Consider the following 19268-nt stretch of genomic DNA (forward strand, 5'->3'; position numbering starts at 1 on the left):
GGTGCAGTTATCTTTCATTAATGCTTTTGAATTTGATATTTTAAAATAGAAATTTACAATTTAACAAAAAAGTGCTTTGAAATATGCTTTTCTGATCATAAAGTTAATGGGAGCCTATTTAAACCTGATTATGACAGGAAAAATTTGGGGCATATATTTTAATCGTTCATTCATCAGGAAAAATCCTCATTAAACTTGTATTGCATTGAACTACCAGGACTTGATGGGCTCATGATTGTTTGTGCCCTTCAATCACGTACGATTAGAATGTTGGCAGTATGATAAGGAACATCTTTAAATTTTAAAAGCAAATTCTTTCATTGTAGATAACATAAGTACATGCATGATTTAAACCATAATTTTTTTGCCAGACTAAAACAAGATTGGTATATTGAATTGTTGCAACTCATACAATTTAAACACTTCAGCCACTTCACGATCGCTTACTTGTCACAGAGGGGTACAAAATCATGAGAGGAATAGATTGGGTAGACGCACAGAGTCTCTTGCCCAGAGTAGGGGAATCATGAACCTGGGGACATAGGTTTAAGGTTAAGGGGGAAAGATTTCACAGGAACCTGAGGGGTAACTTTCTCACACAGTGGGTGTATGGAACGAGCTGCCGGAGGAGGTAGTTGAGGCAGGTACTATCGCAACGTTTAAGAAATGTTTGGACAGGTACATGGATAGGACAGGTTCAGAGGGATATGGGCCAAACCAAGGCAGGTGGGACTAGTGTCGATGGGACATGTTGGCCCATGGGAGCAAGTTGAGCCAAAGGGCCTGTTTCCAGGCTGTATGACTATGACTATAACTATCTAGCAAAATAAAGTTAACTACCCCTAAAATCATCAGATTCATAGAAAACATACCTTTTTCAGGATGCATCTTCAATATGCACAGCACTAAAAGATAGAAGATGATGTCTTGTCAAGGTGTAACACTAATATAAAATGCTCTCTGTTCAATAGTTTCACTGCTCCCATTTCATTCTTTATGGTTTGAGTCAGATGTATATATATGGTACACAATTTTAAATAAACGCTTACAGAATCAATGATTTGTTGTATTTCTCAGTTGACCAACAAGGATTAGCACATGATATAGCTCCATCTATATCCAACACAACATTTTTAATCTATAACATAGAAATCTATCATGTCTTCACCAGCACCATTATACGGTTAAAATATTTATTACTACAATAAAAAATCTGGCAGCGGTTTTGTAGAATTTAGTAACTGTGTCCTTCCTTTGGGTGGTCGCATGGCTGATGCGAATGTTTTTTGTAAGTGTTACCAACATCAAGTTATTGGTTATATTTGTTACAGTCCAGTCAGCACCATGGATTAATCATATTAAATTATCTTCATAGTTGTTTATACACAATTCAAAACATATCAGGAAGAGCACCATTATATCCGTTAACGTCCACGTTCACTTTGTACAGACTTGACACCGGCTTATTATTGATCGTAATTCTCCTGCTTTTAATGTTTGTGGCCTGGGTTTCCTGTAACATAAACATAAAGATTTTCTATATGCTTAGCTAAGTTGGTCCTATAATTATTATTGATAGTGTCATAAAGAGAAACAGCAGAGAAAGAGACCATATAGATAATCAAGTTGGCGCCAATCAGCAAGTACCCATTTTTACATTAATTCTTTCCCAACCCATTTTATTCTCTATTTTACTCTTTTGTTCTCTGTTAGTAAAGAGGTTACAATAATTTAAATGAATATAAGTTCCTTTGCTGCTATGAGTACATGTGGAACTTCAGAATGGTGTGTGCACACATTCGATGGATTGACTGAATTGGCTTCATTTGACTGTCTGTGCAAGGTTGAATCGACATCCATGAGTCAATTGTGCACTGACAAAGACAGAGTCTCTTCTTTTTTAAGCATCTGCAATATGATTAATATTTTTTGTTGAATTCTGTTCCAGATTACGTATTTTCACAAGCAGTTGGAATACGCCGGTGGGCTTCCTAGTACTGAGATCAGTTTAACTTGGCATCATGCTCGGCACAAAAATTGTGGTCCTGTGCTGTACTGTTCTTTGTATTGACCAGGCACAAGTCTCCCCAGATCAACACTCCAGAACACTTATCCATTGTTCCGCACTCTCTTCAGATAGGCAACATTGGTGAATACCCTTGCATACCAGTGAAGCAGTTGGTGCATATGCAGAGGTAGCCGGCTGGCAAATTGCAGAACAGGCAAACTGTGGCATCAAACAAATGGACATCAGTAACCTAACACACACTAGGAACAATTTTACAACTATCCGAGGCTAATTAACCTACAAGGCTGTACGTCTTTGGAGTGTGGGCGGAAACCAGTGCTCCCGGAGAACACCCACACGGTCACAGGGAAAATGTTCAAACTCCGTACAGACAGCACCCGCAGTCAGAATTGAACCCGGGTCCCTGGCGCTGTAAGGCTGCAACTCTCCCGTTGTACCACTGTGCTGCCCGAATTAATATCAGATTCTCAAAAGTTTATGAACTAGATATATTAACAGATGGTCAGAATGCAATTATAGGCATGGAAAGAGCAGGTAATAAACTCCATTCAAATCTAGCAATCATGCTGCATCTTTCCGAAGGTCAGTATTTATACCTGAACATTTGTGTGGGATCCAGCGTTGCCAGCCAAAAACTGTAGGCGTTTGCATAATAGTTGCACGTCCCCCTCCCGTGACATTCAATAAAAGGTGTCACACGAAATTCTTCCAAACACGATCCAGGTGAAGCCAAAGCTTGACCCGATCCCTCAGCACCTGAGCCTCTGTGCTGGAGGAGGAAGTGAGAGAAACATATTTCCATTAAAACATTCAACAGATTAGCAGTTTAGGGGAATTAGTTTCAGAATTGAGGTGCAGCTAATCAGGAAACAGGAACATAGATGAGGGAGACATTGTGTATTTGTTGCCTTGCATTTCTTCAGCAGGGAAGAAGGTTAAAGGGCCTGTCCCACTTAGGATTTTTTTTTGGCGATTACAGGCGACTAGGCAACCACCTTCAACATGCTAGTTGAAGGTGGTTGCCGGAGGTTGCAGGTAGTGGAATGTCTTACCTTCCACTACCTGCAACCTCCGGCAACCACCTTCAACTAGCATCGCAACCGGCTTCGACTAAAAAATTACCGATTTTTAAAACGGCAACCTATTTTTAGTCGCGGCCGGTTGTGAATTTTTTTTTAATAATCGCCGGAAACCTTGGGTGAGGTGCAAAGTCTCCAGAGGTTTCCGTTGAGGTTTACTACGTGGGACAGGGGCATAACTTTCTACTTTATCTTGCAGACTGTTAACCATAGAGGAGATAAAGCCCAGATGAAAAATTGAAACCTTTCATACTTCAGAAAAAAATTAAGCGATAAGGAAAGTTGTCAAACTTAGCAACTTTCATATTGTTGTGTAGGGTTCGGTGACATAGTGGGCACCCACCACTATGCTACAAGGCCAAGGCTATCAGCAGGTTGAAAGATCTACTGAAGGTGCTTGGATTGCACAAAGAGAGAACCAAGGAGAAACTTGAGAGCCTGATCCATACGGGTCAATGAGAAAATTGGTGCCCAGCTTAAAATTGCAGCAGATATAAGGGCCTGTTCTACTTGGCAATTTTTTCGGCGAATACCAGCATTCATATCAGTGTTGCCAAAAGATTTTGAACATTTCAAAATCCAGCGGTGACAAAAAAATGTTGCGACACTTGAAAAAAAACGTCATCAAGCCGCAAATGTTTTCGGTGACCTGAAACGTCAATGATGCCGGCAGTCGCCGAAAAAATCGCCAAGTGGGACAGGCCCTTTACTGCATTTGTCTACGTCATGTTGAACAATGCAATCGGCTGTAGAGTGGTGGATTCAGCCAGTGTGTCAGCTCTCCCCACCATCAAAAGCATCTACATGAAGTGGATGATCAGCCATGATCATATTGAATGGCGGTGCAGGCTCGAAGGGCTGAGTGGCCTACTGCTGCACCTAATTTCTATGTTTCTATGTTTCTAAGTGCTACTGGAAGAAGGCCGCATCTATTATTAAGGATTTCCATCATCTACCATGAGTCCACTAGGATGGTACCATCAGGCAGGATGTACCATCTCACTGCTACCATCAGGCTGGAGATATGGAGGCCTGAGGTCCCACACCAACAGGGTCATGAACAGCTACTTTCCTACAACTACCAGGTTCTTGAACTAATCTGCACAACATGGAAGGGCATGTTGCAGTTGTATAAGACGTTGGTAAGGCTGTATTTAGAGTATTGTGTTCAGTTTGGGCACCATGTTATAGGAAAGATGTTGTCAAGCTGGAAAGGGTGCAGAGAAGTGTGTAAGAAGGAACTGCAGATGCTAGTTTAAACCGAAGATATACACAAAAAGCTGCAGCGGGACAGGCAGCATCGCTGGAGAGAAGGAATGGGTGATGTTTCAGGGCGAGACCCTTCTTCAGACTCTGAAGAAGGGTGCAGATAAGATTTACGAGGATGTTATCAGGACTTGAGAGCCTGAGCTATAAGGAGAGGTTAAGCAGGCTAGGACTCTATTGCTTGGAGCGCAGGAGGATGAGGGGTGATCTTATAGAGGTGTACAAAATCATGAGAGGAATAGATTGGGCAGACGCGCAGTCTCTTGCCCAGAGTAGGGGAATCAAGGACCAGAGGACATAGGTTTAAGGTGAGGGGGGGAAGATTTAATATGAACCTGAGGGGTAACCTTTTCACAAAAAGAATTGTAGGTGTATGGAACGAGCTGCTGGAGGAGGCAGTTGAACCAGGTACTATTGCAACATTTAAGAAACATTAGGACAGGTACATGGATCGGATTGGTTTGGAGGGATATGCGCTAAATGCAGGCAGGTGGGACGAGTGTAGATGGGAAATGTTGTCTGGTGTGGGAAAGTTGGGCCGAAGGGCCTGTTTCCACATTGTATGACTATATAACCCTAACCCTACCTTGCCATTGGAACACAACAGTTCACCCCTTGCACGACCATGGACTTGTTATTGTGTATTGAATCAATGAGTTGTTATTTTTTCCCCACAGTCTTCTTTCTTATAGAAATTGTATATATTAGTTATATATAATTTGTTTTTGTCTGTTTGTCTGAGTCTTTATGATGATGCTGCAAGTATAATTTTCATTGTATCTGCACTTCCCTGTACTTGTGCATAAGACAATGACTTGACTTGAGCTTAGTAAAGTATAAATTAGATTTTTAGTTTCGAGATGCAGCCTGGAAACAACCCGTTCAGCCCACCGAATCAGCGCCGACCATCGATCAGCCATTCATACTAGTTCAATGTTATTCCACTTTCACATCCACTCCCCATACACTGGGGAAAATTTACAGATACCAATTAACTTACAAACCTGCACGACTTTGGGATGTGGGGAGCACTCGGGAGAAACCCACGCGATCGCAAAGGGAAAGTGCAAACTCCACACAGACAGCAGCCAAGGTCAAGATTGAACCCTGGTCTCTGGCTCTGTGAGGCAGCAGCTCTACCAGCTGCACCACTGTGCCGCACTCAAACCCTAATTGTAAATCACAAGCACGAGTTGAAACCAACGTTTGTCTTAGTCTCTTCCCAAGCATGGACTCCATGGTTGCCACGGTATTCATTTATGTACATACCATTACAAATGAGTAGCCAATCCACATGGATTTCCAGCCTCTTGGACAGGGTGGGATCTGAATAGTTTGACTGTGCACAGCTATGACCATTGCTGGACTTTCACAAACGACACATCTGTATAATGAGACACAACAAGAGTTAGAAAAATCTTTAGACACTCTTTAACACCAAAAGGCCTTATGCTGCTATCCTTAAAGCAGAAATATCTAACTTAAATTGTAGTATTAGTTCAATTATTTAGTACAAATTCTTTACTTTGGTTTACATCAATAACAAATTCAAATTTTGTTTGTGAAAATTAGCTGAATTCTAATTTAGTTTTGAGAGTGTGAAACAAACCCTTTGTCCCACCAAGTCCATGTCGACCAGCGATTACTCGTACACTAGTTCTATCCCACACCCTAGGGACAACTTACAGAATTAACCTACAAACCTGCATGTCTTTGTGATGTGGGAGGAAACCGGAGCTTCTGAAGAAAACCCATGCGATTACAGGGAGAGTGTGCAAACTCTATACAGACATCACCCGCAGTCAGGATCAAGCCTGGTCTCTGGCGCTGTTAGGCAGCAACTCTACGCAACGCCACCGTGCCACCCTAAGTTTTCCCTCCCTTAATCAGATCCATGATGCCCAATTGTAGAACCACCCCCACAACGCGACCCTAATCAGCTCGCTTTCTACACCTGTCGGGATTGAATCTGGAACTCCCCAGATTAAAGGGCTCAAACAATTCACCGGTTAACTCACTGGCCCTGGGCCATATTTTTAAATCATGCAATTCCAGATGGTATCCATAAATTCCTTCAGAGGATTACAGATGCATTTTCGAAGGCAATACCTGCTTATAAATGGTTGCAGCTCTTGCCCTTTGATCGGAGCCATATCCATTGGCATTCGTTTTGAAGTTGACAACCAATAGGAATAATCATTTCGTGACGCATAGTTGCAGACATCATTTATATCACAGAACAAAAAAGGCATCACGCTGAACCTGGGCAAGCAACTCCCAGCGGTTCCTGCAAGCCACAGAAATAAAGAAACACGAAGATGAAGTGCGCATCAATTAGACTGGATTTCTAGCATATGTGCACCGTGTATGATATTTAAGTACTCCTCCCAAATGCCATGGAGAATTGTGGTTTTCTTTGAGATCAAATGAGGTTATGAAATTCTTGCTGGGAGTGAATGAAATGCATGTGTTGTTGTTTTCCCTGCAACTGTTCGGCTAGAATGCTGAGAAATATATTCTCCACTCTGCATCTTTCCCTTCACTCTACCTAAGGTACTTACGTTTGGCCTGATTGTATTTCTGTATAGTATCTGGATTGATTGGATAGCATGCAAAAAACGCTTTTCACTGCATTTGGTACATGCGGCAATGATAAACCTGAACTAACATGTCACATGGAATGCTGACGGATATTAAAACATGAGCATTATTCATGAATGCACATAAACTGGGAACTTCATTGCAGCACCAGTGTCCTGTTGTGTGGCTCAATCGTTTTCACTTTTAATGCTGAGATAAATGGTTATGGGTTCAAGTTCCACCCCAAAGGTCAAACACACACAAATTACAGAGAGCCCAGGAATTGGACTATTACATTGAAAGAGTCAGCACAGACTCAAATGAACAAATGATACCTTTTGTCCCATACTAATCTATGATAATACGGATGCAGTACAATACTGTTGCTTCCCCTAAATTTAGACTTTAGCGATACAGCATGGAACAGGCCCTTCAGCCCACTGAGTTTGTGCCGACTCGTGATCACCCCGTATACTAGCACTATCCTACACACTAGAGACAATTTACGGAAGCCAGTTGACCTACAAACCTGTAAGTCTTTGGAGTGTGGGAAGAAATCGGAGCACCTGGAGAAAACCAACGTGGTCACAGGGAGAACGTACAAACTCCATGCAGACAGCACCTGTAGTAAGGATCAAACCCGGATCTCTGGTGCTCTGGCTGCGCCACCGTGCCGCCCTATACTGAACCTCAAATACTATGAAACTCATCTGCAACAATCATGTTTAAATCAATTACATTTTTCAGAAACGGCTTCTAGAATGGGTTTGCATACCTAAATCTTGCCCATATGCACGTCTGTTGCCTTGCACAAAGAGGAGAGAGTAGCCAATATGTAGCTGTTTGGTGCCACCTGGGCACAGAGGTATGTCTCTCGATTGACTGTGTCTTGTATAGATGAAACCTTGGATAACTGATGTCGATGGTCCTGAAGATCCTTTAACTCCTTGCTTTCCTTTTGCACCTGGAGACCCCTTTGATCCTAATGTTAAGCAAAAATACAATTTCTTCCATTTGATGTTGTCTCAACCAAAACTGCATTTGGAGCTTTGATTTCAGCCTATTGATCTACTTATGATTGTTAACAAACATGTTATGGCATACGCTTTAAAAGATATCATCACATAAAATGAATGCAATGTAATAAAGATAAGATGAAAGGACATGTCACTGCATTTACCAACCCCTTCCACAGTAATAGAAACAATCTGTGAGGGTTTATCAAGAATTATTTGAAGTGGTTGCCTTGTTTACCTGTCGGTCCATCAAATCCAGGGGATCCATGTGGTCCTGGGTGACCTATAGCTCCAGGAAGCCCGTTGGGACCAAATGGTCCAGATGGGCCTGGTTTTCCTATACATGAACCAACACAGGAAAAGGTTTAGAAACAAGGAACTGCAGGCGTTGTTTTACAAAAATAGGCACAAAATACTGGAGCCATGTCCAATGTCAAGTCAAGTCAAGTCAAGTTTATTCGTCACATACACATACGAGATGTGCAGTGAAATGAAAAGTGGGAATGCTCACGGCAAAAAGACAAACAAACAACCAAACAGAATCACATATTCTTTACATATTAAATATTGTGGGCAGATGTAATCCCAACATCTTCCCATCCCCTCCCCTTTCTGCCATTCGCAGAGACTGCATCCTCAGCAATTCCTTGGCCCACCCAAACCACCCCCTCCCCAGCTGTCATGCTGTCTGGATGTCAGTGGCCAGTGATGTTCCACAGTGGTGTTCTGTTTGTGATTATATATAAGTGACTTGGATGAAAATGTAGATGGGTTGGTTAGTAAGTTTGCAGGCGACACCAAAATTGTTGGAGTTGCGGACAGTGCGGCTGTCATAGGATACAGCGGGATATAGATCCTGGATACAGATATGGGCAGATAAAGGACAGATTGAGTTTAATCCAGGCAAATGTGAGATTGAACTTTGTGAAGTCCAATATAAGGCTAAAGTATACTGTTATTGGCAGGACCCTTAAGAGCATCAACATAGAGGTCCGTGATAGTGGCAACACAAGTAGATAAAGTGGTAAAGACGAATAGTATGCTTGCTGTCAATGGTTGGGGATTGAGTTTAAGAGTGAGGGAGTCATGTTGCAACATTATAGAACTTTGGTTAAGCTGCATTTGGAGTATTCCCTGCAGTTCTGGTTGCCCAATCACAGGAGAGATGCTGGGGCATTGGACAGCGCACGTTTGGCACATGGTGGGCTGAAGGGCCTTATGTTCTATGTTCTAAATGGAAGAATATGTGCTTTCCACCACATTTTACATTTGCAAACCATGTTTCTATGTCGCTTGTGGTAAAAAAATTAAACATTGAAAGACACTGCAGTGGAATTTAACGACATTTCTTTGCGTTTCGAACGTACCAATGTGTCCAGGTGAGCCAGGAGATCCTGGACTCCCACATTCTCCGTCAGGCCCTGGCAAACCTGGCAATCCTTGATCACCCTTTATGTTGAAGGTAGGTGGCCCTGGTGGACCTAAGAGATAACAAAAGCGTTTAAAGTAAAAGCAGAAACAATTTGAAAGAGACACAAGTACATTGTTATAATTATAGCTTTGTTCAAGGAGATGCCCTTATATTACTGTACTCAGACACCATTTGGAGGAATACATAGACCTGAATCTCCTTGGAAGACACTCATGCATAAATTCTAAATATTGTTTTCATTGCCAATGAACCAGAATGTAGCCTTAATCAATTGAGATGGAGTAGACGTTGATCACTGAAAAAATGCAGTTTACTGAAACAAATATATACTTTTACTTAACATGTTAGAAAGAATTTCAACAATTGAAAAGCTCAAAAGAGTCTACGGTCATTGCCTTATTGCTGGTCACTGACAGAAGCCTGTAAATGCCCCTGTTGTGTGGGCACTGGGTCAGTTGTGATCAGGAGCCAGGTGGATGTTAATGTGTGCAGTTACCTGAGGTGGGCACAAGAACGGTGAGCAGGGTAAGGTAGATCACCTCACTCCCGTGGAGATAGCTGTGCTTGTTACATTTGGTGCTGTCATTTTGGATGAGTGAGGCGGCATCTTCGCGAGGGAGGGGAGCAGTCGGAGGTTGTTGTGCAAGTTGGCACAAACGACATAGGTAGGAAGAGGAAGGAGGTTCTGCATCACGAGTTTACGGAATTGGGTAAAAGACTGAAAAGCCAGACCTCCAGGGTAGTGATCTCAGGATAGCTTCCAGTACCTCGTGCTAGTGAGGGTAAGAACAGGAAGATAGGGGAAATAAATGCGTGGCTGAGGAGTTGGTGCAGGGGGCAGGGGTTTCGATTTCTGGATCACTGGGATCTCTTCTGGGGCTGGGGCGACCAGTACAAAATTGACGGGTTGCACCTTAACTGGAGGGGGACAAACATCCTAGCGGGCAGGGTTTAAACTAGAATGGCAGGGGGGGTGGGATCTCCTACAGGACTGAGGCACGTGAGAGGCTAGAATTGGGTATGGAGGGTGGTGTGGGAAAGGTTAGTGGACAGAACAGGCAGGTGAAAGGCGGAGAGCAAGGAAGGAGGGTTGATTTAAACTGCACGTGTTTTAATGCAAGGGGCATGACGGTTAAGGCAGATCGGCTTAGGGCATGCACAGGTACGAGTGACTGGGACTTTGTAGCCATGACTGAAACCTGGTTATGGGAGGGGCAGGACTGGCAGCTTAATGTTACGGGTGCAGGAGCTTCACGAGAGACGGGGGTGAGGGAAAAAGAGGAGCGTTGCATTGACGGTCAAGGAGGATGTCACGGCAGTGATCCGAGGTGACATTACGGACGGTTCGTCTAGTGAGGCTATATGGGTGGAGCTGAGGAACAAGAAAGGGATGATCACCTTGTTGGCGGTGTACTACAGACCCCCGAATAGTCATTGGGAATTTGAAGAACAAATATGCCAGGAGATTGCAGACAGCTGCTGGTCAAATAAGATTGTTGTAGTAGGGAATTTTAACTTTCCCAATATAGACTAGGAAATTCATAGTGTGAAGGGTTTACATGGGGTGCAATTCCTCAAAAGGAATTGGGACGAGAGGGTCCACGCGTTCAAATGCTCAACTGGGGTAAGGCCAACTTTGAGTGCATGAGAGAAGGCCTCGCTCAAGTTGACTGGAGCAGGTTATTTGAGGGGAAAGGATAAGTACGTCCCCGTTAGAGTGGAAGGCAAAGCAGGCAAACGTAAGGAAGCTTGACTGATGAGGGAAATTGAGGCGTTGGTCAAAAACAAGAAGAATGCATGAGACAGGTAATGGGCAGCTGGGATCATGTGGATCCCTGGAGGAGTTTCGGGAACTAAGGAGTAAATTGAAAAAGATTTAATAGGAATCCGAGGGGTAGCTTTTTCACACAAAGGGTGCAGGGAACAAGCTGCAAGAGGTAGACAGGTACATGGATAGGACTGAGTTGGAGGGATATGGACCAAGCACAGGCAAGTGGGACTAGTGTAGCTGGGACATTGTTGACCGGTGCGGCATGTTGGGCCGAGGGGCCTGTTTCCACAATGTATCACTCTATGACCATGACTCTAGTATGGGTGTCAGGGATTATGGGGACAGCTGTGGAGGCCAAGTCAATGGATATTTTTAAGGTGGAGATTGATAGATTCTTGCTTAGTATGGCTGTCCGGGGTTATGAGAAGGCATTAGAATGGGGTTGAGAGAGAAAGACAGATAGTCACGATTGAATGGTGGTGTAGACTTGATGGGCCGAATGGTCTAATTCTGTTCCTAACACTAATGAACATATGAAGTTGAATATGGGGTAGATACAAAATGCTGGAGTAACTCAGCAGGACAGGCAGCATCTCCGGAGAGAAGGAATGGATGACATTTTGGGTCGAGACCCTTCTTCAGGCCCAGTCATAGACTTTCATGCACTGCGAACGTTCAGGCTGGAACTAGAAGCGCTTACTGTTTGCTGCGAGAGGTCCCTGGGTCTCTTTATTCAAAGAGAACTGACTGCATTCTCAACCGAGGCACCAAATAAAACCTGCACAATTTCCTGCTAGTACTGCAATACTGTAGTGTCTGTCTTTGAGACCACAAGTTTACTTATAAAGTTTCCCTCAGTTTCCACACTGGAAATCTTGAGTTTCAAAGTTCGGCACAAAGTCTTATGCAAAGTTGGTACTTGTCTCGTCCATGTAGTGCCCATCAAAGCACCAGGTCTCATAAGCCACCAGACCCATCAGCCTTCTTTTCCAGCAGAATGTTTCCTTCAGGAAAACACCCCGTGTTATTCTCTCATCAGCCAATAATCTCTGGAAAGTCATCTAAAAGGTTTGACCAGAATGCCAGGGCAGTATTTGAGTTGGTAGCCAGGAGAGTTAAATTGTAACATTATGCCTTCACCTTTATGGTCTTTTCTTGTGCCTATTCAGATTGCACATCAAAGCTATCTGAAAGGACAAAATGCACCAGGACAGAGTTGTGCAGAGGAAAAAGAGAGGAGCTAGTTTACATCACCAGCAGCTTGTAAATCAGAAGACATGTGGGATCAGCGATAGACAGAAAATGCTGGAGTAACTCAGGGGGTCAGGCAGCATCTCTGGAGCAAAGGAAAAGGCGATGTTATGGGTCGAAACCCTTCTTCAGATTGAGAGTCAGGGAAATAAGGGGGAATTAGTGGGGATAGGATTGCTCTGTGTGCCATCATAGACTTGATGGGCCAAATGGCCACTTTCCATGTTATAAAGTAATAAAGAATATGGAATCGCAATTCCCTCCAGGGAGAGGACATGTCTCCTATTCAGAATTTCTTCACGGGGTGGGAGATTGCAACCTTCACGTGGTCCGCCCTGTTTCAACGAATGCAATCAACCTGGCATGCACAATCAAATAAGATCAAATCAGCCTCAATAACAATCAGCACGGGAGCACCTCAAGGCTGCGTGCTCAGCCCCCTGCTGTACTCACTCTATACCCATGACTGCGTAGCGAACCACAGTGCGAACTCCATCATCAAGTTCGCTGACGACACCACTATTGTGGGGCGTATCACTGATGGGGATGAGTCAGAGTACAGAAGAGAGATCGAGCAACTGTCCATATGGTGCCAGCGCAATAACCTGGCCCTCAACACCAGCAAAACCAAGGAACTGATTGTGGACTTTGGAAGGAGTAGGAGGGGGACCCACAGCCCCATTTATATCAACGGGTCGATGGTTGAAAGGGTCAAGAGCTTCAAATTCCTGGGCGTGCACATCTCTGAAGATCTTTCCTGGTCCGAGAACACTAATGCAATCATCAAAAAAGCACATCAGCGCCTCTACTTCCTGAGAAGATTACGGAGAGTCGGATTGTCAAGGAAGACTCTCTCTAACTTCTACAGGTGCACAGTCGAGAGCATGCTGACCGGTTGCATCGTGGCTTGGTTCGGCAATTTGAGCGCCCTGGAAAGGAAAAGACTACAAAAAGTTGTAAACACTGCCCAGTCCATCATCGGCTCTGACCTTCCTTCCATCGAGGGGATTTATCGCAGTCGCTGCCTCAAAAAGGCTGGCAGTATCATCAAAGACCCACACCATCCTGGCCACACACTCATCTCCCTGCTACCTTCAGGTAGAAGGTACAGGAGCCTGAAGACTGCAACAACCAGGTTCAGGAATAGTTACTTCCCCTCAGCCATCAGACTATTAAACCTGGCTCGGACAAAACTCTGATTATTACCAACCACTTTCTGTTATTTGCACTATCAGTTTATTTATTCATGTGTGTATATATTTATATCATGGTATATGGACACATTTATCTGTTTTGTAGTAAATGCCTACTATTTTCTGTGTGCTTAAGCAAAGCAAGAATTTCATTGTCCTACACAGGGACACATGACAATAAACTAACTTGGACTTGAACTTGAAGTTGTCCTACAACTTTAAGCTGTGCATGCCATACGCAAGAAGAAGAAGAAGAAGAAGAGGAAGAAGAAGAAGAAGAAGAATTTCTTCACCAGGGTCTCTGGGACAGTATGGAAAATCTTGGAGCTTGCTCTATCTGAGGTTGCAGTATTGGCCTGTTTGTCCTGGGTGAGAATAATGTGCAGAATACCAGCCAACACCCACCCAACCCCAAGACCCCTTCCTTTGAGAAGCATGGACTAGCTTCAACTGGAGCTTGCTGCACCTGCACCTGCCCTGACCTGACCACTCCATGCTGAGACAGTAAGTCAATGAACAGCATGCACATAAATGAGCAGGCAATGAACAAAGCTGACCCAGTGCCCGTATTGAAGGACTGCCATGGGTTAGGCTGCATCGTAGCTCCCCTGCCTAATTCCAGCACCATACAATTCAGCCCCGAAAATATCTTGCAAGCTATTTCAGTTGAAGACTCAATCACTTTAATTATCTCCCCCAACTCTTCAAATTCATTGATCTATAAAGTTACCTGGCTCTCCAACCTGTCCTGGTGGGCCAGCATTTCCCACCTGCCCCAGGGATCCTTTGTCACCTTGTGTACCTGCAGCAGATAGATTATTGAACTTAGAATTACAAAGAAAATACAACAAAGAAATCGGCTGTTTGGTCCAACTATTCCACCAGAAGAGACACCTGTTGCCAGCCATTTAGTTTAGTGTAGTTTATTATTATTGTCCTGTGTACCGTGAAAATCTTTTTTGTCCCGTGCTATCCTGTCAGCGAAAAGACTACAATCAATCCATCCACGGTGTACAGATACAGGATAAAGGGTATAACATTTAGTGCAAGATAAAGTTCAGTAACATCCAATTAAAGATAGTTTGAAGGTCTCCATTGAGGTAGATGGGTCAGGACCACTCTGCAGTTGGTGAGAGCATGGTTATCCCTCTCCCACTCTGAACTATCAGTCTGTGACCTCCTGCACTGTGACAATGATGTCCAGCACAAGCTTCTGTCTGGGCATGTTGCAGCCTTCTGAATTCAATACTGAAATCTACAACTACAGCTAACTTGATTTCTCAGTCTACATCAGTTGTTCATCTGTGATGTTGAAACATAGAAACATAGAAACATAGAAAGTAGGTGCGAGAGTAGACCACCAGGTCCGTCGAGCCCGCACCGCCATTCGCTCATGGCTGAACACTAAACAGACACACTTACCCACAAACAGTAGACACAAGACACAGAACACAAGACACTACCCTCCCCTTTATACCGCTATCACCCCTCTCCACCCCAAGAACCGCGTGATCTCCTGGGGGAGGCAAAAAACCGGATAAAAACCCAGGTCCAATTCGGGAAAAAAAATCCGGGAAATTCCTCTCCGACCCCAATCCAGGCGATCGACACTTGTCCAGGAGATCACTCAGGTCTTACTATACTAACCATACCTAGGTCCATATCCCTGCCCTCTCCCCGTAGCCCCTTATCCCCTTGGCAGCTAAAAAACCATCTATTTTAGACTTAAATATATTTAACGTTTCTGCTTCCACTGCTCCCTGGGGCAGTGAATTCCATAAATTAACCACCCTCTGGGTGAAGAAGTTCTTCCTCATCTCAGTTTTAAAAGAGCCCCCCCTTATTCTGCAACTATGTCCCCTAGTTCTAGTTTCCCCGATCATTGGGAACATCCTCGGTGCATCCACCCGATCAAGGCCCCTCACGATCTTATATGTTTCAATGAGATCGCCTCTCATTCTTCAAAACTCCAAAGAGTAGAGTTCCAGCCTACTTAACCTTTCCTCATATGTCAATCCCCTCATTGCAGGAATTAATCTTGTAAACCTTCGCTGCACTGCCTCCAGGGCTAGTACATCCTTTCTTAAGTATGGACCCCAGAACTGTACACAGTATTCCAAATGTGGTCTCACTAATACTGTGTACAGCTGCAGCAAGACCTCCGTGTTTTTATACTCAATCCCCCTAGCAATAAAGGCCAAAACTCCATTGGCCTTCCTGATTGCTTGCTGCACCTGCATACTAACTTTTAGTGATTCATGTACTAATACCCCTAGATCCCTTTGCGTTGCATTACAACGCAGCTCCTCCTCATTTAGAAAATAACTTGCCCTATCATTTTTTTTCCCAAAGTGAATGACTTCACATTTATTAGTATTAAATTTCATCTGCCAAGTTGTTGCCCACTCACCTAGCTTATCTATATCCTTTTGCAGACTCTTCCTATCCTCCTCATCCCCTACTTTTCCTCCCATTTTTGTATCGTCCGCAAATTTTGATATATTACACTTGGTTCCCTCCTCCAAATCATTTATATAAATTGTGAACAACTGGGGTCCCAGCACCGACCCTTGCGGAACCCCGCTAGTTACCGGTTGCCATCCCGAGTATGAACCATTTATCCCCACTCTCTGCTTCCTATTTGTTAGCCAATCCTCTACCCATGCTAATATATTACCCCCAATCCCATAATTTTTTATTTTTAGCAATAGTCACAGATTGTTTTTATTTCCCTTTTTTTCTTTGGTGGAGGACAAGCTCAGCCTGACCTGTCAGACCAAATATTAAATTGTAGCAAATGGACTCAGTGAATGCTCAGCTTGTTCACCAAGTTGATCTTAGCCGAGAATGTGGCATGTGAAATGGCCTGGCTCGCCACCCAGTTCAAATGTCAATGGGACCAGGATGGATAATACAAGCTGGCCTTGCCAGTGCTGGCAACGTCTCGTGTATGAATAAAAGCAATCACAGCAAGTTAAAATCAATAGTCTCTACAAGTGGCAAACATTCTGCTCTTGTCATCCTAAGGTGAAAATAAATTTCCCATGGAGTGGTCAGATTTTTTCACATTCTTGCATTCTTTGCCAATGTTTCAAAATCTGCCACTTTACAAATTTTGCCTGCGTTTGCCACATTCATAAAACATTACAATAATATTTCTTAGATCAGGAAAGATAAATATTCTTGTCGCATTACCTGGGAACCCGGGAGTACCAGTTACACCACGGTGACCTTTCGGACCTGGAACTGAAATACCAGGGGTTCCCTGTAGAATTGACAGGAGAGATGAATCAAAATAGTGAATAAACTGTTGCTACTGGTGGTGGGCAGATCAGTTGCACGCCCACCGTGTACACGAGCAAATTCTCAGGAGGAGCTCAGCAGGTCGGGCAGCATCTGTGGGGGAAGGGAATGGTTGACGTTTCGGTCCGAAACCCTGCAACGGGGCTGAATGTGGAGTGGAGATGGAGAGAGAGAGGGGGGGGGGGGGGGGGGGGGAGTTGATCTAATCCCCCCTGTCTCACAATTACCCCCTTCTCTTTACTCTGGCTATTTTCCCTCTCCACGCTCAGTCCTGATGTAGATTTTGTTTTTGTTTTTTTGTTTTGTTTATTTTATTAGAAGTTAATACAGTACAAAACAATACAGTGGCACCTAATTTTAGGTGCCAACTATGTCATACCGTAATCCATTCTATGTACAACCTCTAGTTTTATGTTATGAGAAGGAAGTAAGCAAGACAAGAAAAAGAAAACAATAGAAAGGGGAAAAAGTGGAAAAATAGATGGTAGAGAGTAGAAAAACGTGAAGTGTGTATATAAAAAATAAAAAAATAAAATAAAAAATAAAAAGTGGAAAGTAGAAATAGAAGAGAAGGCCCCTTAAAAGAGAGAATTTTTCAAATCTATATTCGGAGATGTAGATCTATCCACGTCATGAACTGAAATCAGCAATCCTTATGGTACCGCTGCATCACATGATTCCAAAAAGTCGATGAGAGGAGACCAACTCCTTAAGAATTGGTCATATTTATCTATTAGTCGGAGTCTCATTTCTTCAAGGCGTGCTATGTCCATCATATTCCTAATCCACATTTTAACAGTTGGTATGGTTGTATTTTTCCAAAATTTAAGTATCAATTTCTTTCCAATTATTAACCCATAATTAAAAAAAACATTTTGGTCTTTATTTAAATTGGTATCTTCTCCTATTATTCCAAATATAATCCATTCCATTTTGGGTTCTATTCTTGACTTGAAGAGCTTTGTAAATATATCAAATATATCACTCCAAAATTTATTCAACTTTGTACATCCTACAAATGAATGTGTTATATTAGCGTTTTGAAACAAACATTTATCGCATCTGGGAGAGACGTTTGGATAAAATTTATTCAACCTCGTTTTTGAATAATATAGTCTATGTAATAATTTGAATTGAATTAAATTATGTCTTGCATTAATAGAACAGTTATGTGTATTCATCAAATACTTTTCCCATCTATCCTTCGAGATCTTTATCATTAGCTCATGTTCCCAATCTTCCCTTAGTGCTTCTGTTGAGGGTGATTCTCTATATAATATATTATTATAAAAGTATGATATTAATTTTTGTGAATCAGCCTTAATATTCATTGCTTCTTCTAAAGGGTCTAAAAATATAGTTTGAAATCTATGTGTATATTTCTTCATAAAGTCACATACCTGTATATATTTAAAATATTGATTATCCTTCAATTTAAATTTTAATTTTAATTGTTGAAATGATAACAGTTTGCCCAATTCATACATATCCCCTACTTTCCTAATCCCCAGTCTATCCCATTGTTGATATGTGTTGTCGATGAGAGAAGGTTTGAATGCGGGGTTGTTCAATAGTGGGGTTAGTACTGATAAATTATTTAATTTCAAGGATACTTTTATTTGTTTCCAAATTCTTATTATATTGTGAATAATTGGGTTCTTCTTATATATTATACTATTCAATTTTATCGGTGAGAGCAAGATCGTTCCTATATCGTGCGGATAGCACTCCTCTTTCTCCATTCTTATCCACTCCAACTGCTGAGTGGAACTATCCAGTCAGTACATTATGTTCTTAATATGCACTGCCCAGTAGTAATACATAAAGTTAGGTAATGATAAACCCCCAACTTCTTTAGATTTGCACAAATGCGTTCGTTGAATTCTATGTGTTCTGTAATCCCATATAAAATTAGTGATAGTGGAACCTAGTTTTTTGAAAAAATATTTTGGAATATATATTGGGATTGCTTGAAACAAATATATTAATTGTGGTAAGAAAGTCATTTTTATAGCGTTAATTCTACCTATCAATGAGAGCGGAAGCGTTTTCCAAAATTTAATCATATCATTCAGTTTATTTAATAGTGGTATAAAATTGGCACTAAATAATGATTTGTGTCTTCTGGTAATTTGAATACCCAGATACTTGAATTTTTCTGTTGCAATTTTGAAGGGGAATTTTAGTAAGTGTCTCGAATCCTGTGGTTTTAAAGACATAATTTCGCTTTTATTCCAATTTATTCTATATCCTGAAAAAGAGCCGAATTCCTCAATTAGTGTTAATAAGGTGGGTATACTCGTTTGTGTATTAGTAATATATAAAAGGATATCATCAGCATATAGTGA

At 42.4% G+C, this 19268-nt stretch overlaps 1 protein-coding gene across 1 annotated transcript in view; it reads right to left on the reverse strand.

The window, feature by feature from the left end:
- Positions 1-296: 296 nt before the first annotated feature.
- Positions 297-19268, reverse strand: part of col4a3 (collagen type IV alpha 3 chain) — a 154155-nt gene continuing 135183 nt past the window's right edge. The window contains exons 44-52 of the mRNA XM_033031982.1: positions 16813-16882; positions 14348-14419; positions 9338-9451; positions 8209-8307; positions 7730-7936; positions 6484-6661; positions 5644-5758; positions 2626-2798; positions 297-1513 (exon numbers count right to left, since the gene is read on the reverse strand). Of these exons, the coding sequence (XP_032887873.1) occupies positions 1438-1513; positions 2626-2798; positions 5644-5758; positions 6484-6661; positions 7730-7936; positions 8209-8307; positions 9338-9451; positions 14348-14419; positions 16813-16882 (1104 nt within the window). The 3' untranslated portion in view covers positions 297-1437. The remainder of the gene's footprint in view (positions 1514-2625; positions 2799-5643; positions 5759-6483; positions 6662-7729; positions 7937-8208; positions 8308-9337; positions 9452-14347; positions 14420-16812; positions 16883-19268) is intronic.

The sequence above is a fragment of the Amblyraja radiata genome, chromosome 13, assembly GCF_010909765.2.
Source record: "Amblyraja radiata isolate CabotCenter1 chromosome 13, sAmbRad1.1.pri, whole genome shotgun sequence".
In the NCBI taxonomy this organism is placed as follows: Eukaryota; Metazoa; Chordata; class Chondrichthyes; order Rajiformes; family Rajidae; genus Amblyraja; species Amblyraja radiata.